Source organism: Salvia splendens, chromosome 4 (genome assembly GCF_004379255.2).
Source record: "Salvia splendens isolate huo1 chromosome 4, SspV2, whole genome shotgun sequence".
In the NCBI taxonomy this organism is placed as follows: Eukaryota; Viridiplantae; Streptophyta; class Magnoliopsida; order Lamiales; family Lamiaceae; genus Salvia; species Salvia splendens.
The window spans coordinates 4,716,183-4,722,602 of record NC_056035.1 but is presented as its reverse complement, the minus strand read 5'-3'; the positions used below and the strand labels follow the sequence as shown (position 1 = coordinate 4,722,602).

The window sequence follows — 6,420 nt, the reverse complement described above, 5'->3', positions numbered from 1 at the left end:
TAAATTTATTTTTCCTGAAGAAGAAAAAAAAGTTGGGAAAGGCATATTCCATTAAATTTCATTTTCCCCTACAAAAACAAGAAGGAAAAAAAAGTTATTAGGGGACACGTCAGTGATTAAGAATAGTTGCCAAAGATTCCTGTGTACAAAACGTGTAGGAAAAATTTATTAAGGATAGGAGTGGGTCCCATTTGCTCTTTGTGGGGCCCTCTGGCTATCTACGTGCCCTTCGATGGATAACCATAAATCCTTTGATTTGGATTTGTGTTTAAAATTCTAAAATGTTTATATGAAAAGTAAAGGAATATTGCCCTTTCAATTAACTTTATAGTACTAATAAAATTAGGCAGGTGAAATTTTTTATGTTTGCGTAATTTTTTATCTATTGGATTTCTTTGCACTAATTATACGTGTCAGGGTATTGTCGAGTGTCCGTCATCATTGTTGATATTATTGAGGCATCAATTATTAAAGTGAAGATGTTGGATACTTGGATTCTTTTATTTTCTTTTACAAGCCAAGGTTTTTGTGTGATTTGAAAAATAAAATAAAATAAAATTAGAAGCTTCTGCAAAAATAAAGCTTGAATATTAAAGAACATCGAGATTCAAGGGAAAATGAAAAAGCAATGCAAACCTTATAATGAGAAGAAAAATATTTCCTACAATAATGTAAAATCGCTAAATTAAAGGAAAGGGCTCACAAATCCAAATGAACGCACCAAATCCTCCCACAATCATGAATAGCTCAAAATGAGCCCAAATATCCATCAACATATTTTCTGTGTCTCTATCACAAAATTGGGAACAAATTCAATCAAATATTGCCAACTTATTGCAATAAAAATAAAATTGTTCAAAAGATTGTAGAACTAGTTTAATGATGTGTTGCACCATAAGGAATGAATGAGTCTCTATAAGCATATGATATCAAATGGTGATAAATCAATGCTGGCGATCTCGACTGGCCTGCCTCGGCCGCTGATTGTAGTTAATCCAATCTCCATTCTCTGCTACACAGCGCGGCCCTTGCCGCCTTGGCGACCTCGCTCTAACGTTGTTACCTACCAAAGAAAAACAGCATCAATGTTGCAGCTGCAATGTGCTTATATATAATCATCTCAAATTTATTAAAAATATGAAAAAAGTATTGTATGTAAGCCAAAGAGATGAAAGGTAAATTGAACAGCTGAAAATTGTATAGTGAGATGGTGAAAATGTTTGTTCTTTTACCTCGATTATAAGGTTTCTTGTACATGATATAGGCCTCCTTAAGTCCGAACATCACATGATGCGCCTGCAAATAAACGAAGCACAGTATTTAAGTTGTCTATATGTTGAGGAAAAGGTATAAAGATATGATGTTCTTGGGAAATAAATGTTGTTACTAGTTAGAAAATGAGTACACGCACCTCCACTGCACGACGTGCAGAATCTGCAGACTCAAATTCCACGAATCCGCAGCAGAAGCCATCCTGAAAAGATGCAGAATCGAGTCATGGAAATTTTTTGAATGGGACAAAGATGATATGAGAAAATCTTGAAACGAACCTCGTGTCTTCTGATCTGAACAGTGTCAGAAGATGTGTTAACTTGCCCGAATTGTTTAACAACGTCAACAATTCCTTCTTTAGTAATGTCATAAGGTAATCCGCCAATATATATACCTTTAGCTGCAATGATCATCAAATAAATCAGAAGCCACCATTTATTTATAGCTATGAAACTTGTTGGCTTAAACAGAAAATCACCTTCTGGATAGGCACTAGTACTAGGTACGCGTTGGCCGCCTCTTGGAGACTTAGGTGCAACATTGCTTGAGGAAGACACGCCGCCACTAGGAGGTGCTGATGCCTTCGGTGAAATGCCATCACGAGGAGATGATGGTCTAGCCGTCGGCGATGCCACTGCATGTTTGCTAACATTTGGAATAGCTGCCGCGACTCTAGGAGAAATAGCCGGAATCTCCTTTGCAAGCTTTCACAAAACATCAGAAATATTGTTTATTATACAAATCTAATTATCAGTATAGGAATTCAAATAATGATAACCATCGTCTAACATACCACAGAAGCATAAGTGATTTTCGGGGCTACATTTAAAGCACGTGTGACATCTGAGGGAATTTTCTCAGTTGTAGCCGGTTTGACAGCTGAGTTCACTTTTTCATTTGTAGTAGGTGCATCAACTGTCAGTGGTGTTGCACCTTTTGGCAGTGAAGCAGCTTTTTTTTCAACTGAAGGAATAATAGAAGGTGTTGAAGGAGCAACAGCAGTACCATTTGCAAGCTTTTTCGGTGAGACAGGAAGAACTGATGCTTCCTCAACTTTCCTATTTTGAATCGCTGCTTTGAAGTTTAAGGCTGTATTGCCATCATAAACGTTGCACAAAGCTGCACAGGGAAAGGCCAGAGTCAAACATTTTACACATAAAGCAGAAGATAAATCAATCTGAGTAGGAAATCAGCAAATCGAGTAAGAATGTAAATGTACAACACTAGGGAGCCTGATTCTACCAGAATCCGTAGTCACAGCAGCCTTAGTTGCTGACTCAGACACATCAGAAAGCCGAAGAATATCATTCAAGACGAAGAATCCTTTTTCCTGTTTTGCCAAGAAAAAAGTCTGACTAAAATTGCATTTCACATTATTATCCTTTCTGGTCAAGCAACCAGTTACAGCAACAATGATCCCTCCCTGCATAGATTCTTGGGCGTCTGTAGTTTTGGCCTCCACCGAGCAATACTTGTAATCGGAAGACATGACCCTTTCACTTATTCCCTACACGAACAACAATCGTAGCACATTACAAAATCAGGTTGAGTGCATTATTAATGTTAGAGATGCATTTACAAAAAAAACTAAGCATGTTGAAGGAACAAAATCACCAGTCACCAGTGCCGATTAACCAAATAAACAGTTCAGGGACAACCATGAAGAAACGTATTTTGCAGTTGGCAGCAAGCAATGAGATGCTTACACTTAAGGTTGTCACAGGCCTCAGAGAACCATCCGCCTCAGCCCAGCCTTGCAGGCTCGACTCTTGGTAAAACTTATGGAGATTCTCAGGACATTGATTGAGTATCACGTAAAACTGCTTCACGAAGGCATCTGCCACGTCAGCAGGACTGGGATGTTGTTTATCTTCCATAACTGCACAAAAATTTACCAAAGAAACCAACAAAATATTAGGAACTATTATTCGATAACGACAAAGTTTCGCACGTGGATTGATCGAGAGTTAATAACTAAAGAGAATAAATGCATAACAGAACAACACATGTAAGACATCATGTAGGATTTTATGTAAACAAAGTCTAACACAATGGAGACGGAGAAGCGAATTCACAGAATTTTAAATCTCTATGCAAATAAAACTAGTAAGCCACAGAGCACAGCAACATTGGGATCAGAAACAGGGGATCTCCATTGAAACCTTCTTGGATTGAAGAACAAATGAATACTCACATCAATGGCTGATATCAGAAATGCTTGATTATCAATTTGAAGCAAGAGAATGAAAAAATTTTATCGGCAGAGTAGCTGAAAAGAATTTATTTTAACAAACAAGGTATTCATTGGATCTATTAAGGATTTGGTGATTGCAGAAATCAGACGAACAAGAACATACAAAACACAAAACACACACACAGAGAGAATGTAATTTTAGCTTAAAAAATCAAGTCTTGCATAATCTGATGCGAGAATCAGAAGCATGAATCAATCAATTAAAAACGTTTTTCAATGAGCTCGTAAAAAGTAAAAAGCAATCGAGTAAGATATATTCCGATTTGATTAAAAACATGGATTCTTACAAATAGTGAACTCACACAAACTCTACTTCATGAATCCATAGAAGAATTAGAAAAAAAAAACATGAACGCCCAAAGAGGATCCACGAACTCCTATCTCCTCCATCAACTAGAATCCAAGTTGAGCAAATTCAAGACAAAAAAAGAACAGATGCACAGCGAAAAACAATAAAAAATGATCCATTTACATAAAACGTGAGGGAATGAGGCGTCAATCACGAGGCAAAATATTATAATCGCTGACAAAAAAAGAGTTCAACTGTGCACATACATTGAAGAAAGTGACAGCGACGCCGCAAATAGAAGAAGAGGATCGTCCGACGGCGAAAAAAGAAAGGGTTTGTAGCCGCTCTTACAACTCCAAATATAAAGGCAAAATTGCATATAAAGGGGAAGAGAATCCTATAGCCATATTTCACAGTGGCGGAGAATTGGTTGCGGGTCAGGCCGGTGGGTCACACTTCCGGATCCGGGTGGGGCCCGTCTGTCTCTTGCGTGGATTTGACTAGGGTTGACGTTTTTTTGACTCGTGTCCTTATTATAAATCTTTTTATTTTGTTTTTATATTCTTTCTCTAATTACATTTTGGTCGCATATTTTCCACTCTACTCTAAAATCTAAAATTAATCATTTCTTTACCATACTATTCATAGGCACATACCATTTATTTAATTTTTGTAATTTTCGATTTCAATTGATATTATTCTCTGAATTTAAATTTTAATCAGTCTTATTATTTGTTTTAAATTTTAGACATTTTTAGTTGTAGCTGAAAACGAGATTGGAATGAAGTTGATTAATGATTACTTGTAGATGATATGGTTAAAATAAAAAATGTTGATGTTGGCTGAAAATGAGGTAGGAATGAAGCTGATTAAATTATATGCTGTGATTGAAATAAAAGAAATACTAGTAACTGAATAATGGATACATATTAGTTGTCTTTTGTAAGATGTTTTAGTTTGGTCAAGCATACATTTTTCACCTATTATAATTAGGCAGTTTAGAAAATAAATAAGATAATTATGGGTAATTTATACAGTGGAAATATCTATAAACTAAAATGTTATGTTTTAAAATAATTAGTTTTATTCAACATGTCGCAGTTGTGTAACAAAATTATTTAGTACTACTATATGAACTTAATAAAGAGTTTATAAGCAGATTTCGTGCGTGAATATATTATTGATATACGTGAGTTAGCAAAAAAAATAAGAAGTAGGTTTCGTGCTATAAATTTATCACCTCTTTCACCACTAGTTCACTATCGAATGAGCAATTAATAATATTAATTAAATTTACTAAATTAGGTGTGCAATTATTTGCCTTGCACATGGGTATATATTTAAATATATATTGATAAAAATATAATATTGCTTGATACTTGATAGTGTTTGAGGGCTGCCCATGCGGCTTTCATGTTAAATTTTAATTAACAATGCTTATTATAGTAGCTTATTTTTGTATAAAATTAATAGATATAAATAACATTTGTTATAGCGATAGATTGATGTTTTTATTTAGAGAAAGAGGAATGGTGGACATTGATGAATCTTTAAATATAGATTCACGATTTACATATTCGAATCAATAATTATTTTCGTAAAAACCCCAAAAACAATAATGAACCAAGACAATCTAGAAAACAATTATAGTTGACCTAAAAATGATAGAGAAAATCTGATTTTAAAAACATATTTTCAGTTAATACGACAATCTTTCATTGATTGTGGGTATCCAGTCATATTTGTGAAATAAATCCGTAGATATTGCAATACTAATGGGTTTAATGTCATGAATATATTTATCAAGATTATAATGAATCTTGACCGAGGGGCGACCCTACTTGAATGATTCATGGCCATACAACCCTTTTAAATTATTGAAAAGAAAATACTCAAGAAAATACTCCTAGATTTATTTTTGTTTCATCCAACTTACATATAGTATTATTCAAACAGTCTATAATTGGCTCCAAACTAAAACCGCATAACACACCTAATTAAGATGCCACCTGTAGAAGTCGATTTCGCATTTCAAAGTTAGGTTTGGTTCACTAATTTCAATAGCTAGATTATTTGCAAAACATTATACTCTATTATACGAGCATAATATCTCTCATATCTCTTTTATTTAGTCTATTATTGATTTATCATATCTTTCTCATAATATCCGATCTCCCCGATATGAGTTAATCGATGGGCAAACTTCCACGACGGCTACCCTTGATTGCCGAGCCATAAGCCGTCGATCACCCCCGATACGAGTTAATCGTATGATTTGATATCGACCAAATAAAAGAACTCAGTCCAAAAGGCTAGTATGTTAGGTGAGATAGTTCATCTAATCTATATACTCCATACCAGTTATTTTTCACAAGCAATGTGGGACATTGAGTCCGTAACAATATATTAGGTACCCTAATCAATTAGTTGTCGCATATGTTATACTTGTAGGGTATGCATTATTTCATAAAATACTTATATATACGGAAATTATAGAATTAAGTAAAAATGTTTGATAAATATGCAGGTAAATATACTATTTACATGAGGTGGAAATGTCTTAAAATTATATAAATGTATTTTATTGTATACATACGAATCAACT

The 6,420-nt window shown here is 34.5% G+C and overlaps 1 protein-coding gene across 1 annotated transcript; it reads right to left on the bottom strand.

The window, feature by feature from the left end:
* Nucleotides 1-712: 712 nt before the first annotated feature.
* LOC121799094 (nuclear transport factor 2-like) lies at nt 713-4,175 on the bottom strand. Its single transcript, XM_042198432.1, has 9 exons — nt 4,082-4,175; nt 2,979-3,151; nt 2,515-2,779; nt 2,066-2,391; nt 1,751-1,976; nt 1,551-1,672; nt 1,412-1,474; nt 1,233-1,296; nt 713-1,063 (listed from the first exon to the last, which is right to left on the bottom strand). The coding sequence occupies exons 2-9, from the start codon at nt 3,147-3,149 to the stop codon at nt 945-947; spliced, it is 1,356 nt and encodes a 451-aa protein (XP_042054366.1). The 5' UTR covers nt 3,150-3,151; nt 4,082-4,175; the 3' UTR covers nt 713-944.
* Nucleotides 4,176-6,420: the final 2,245 nt, after the last annotated feature.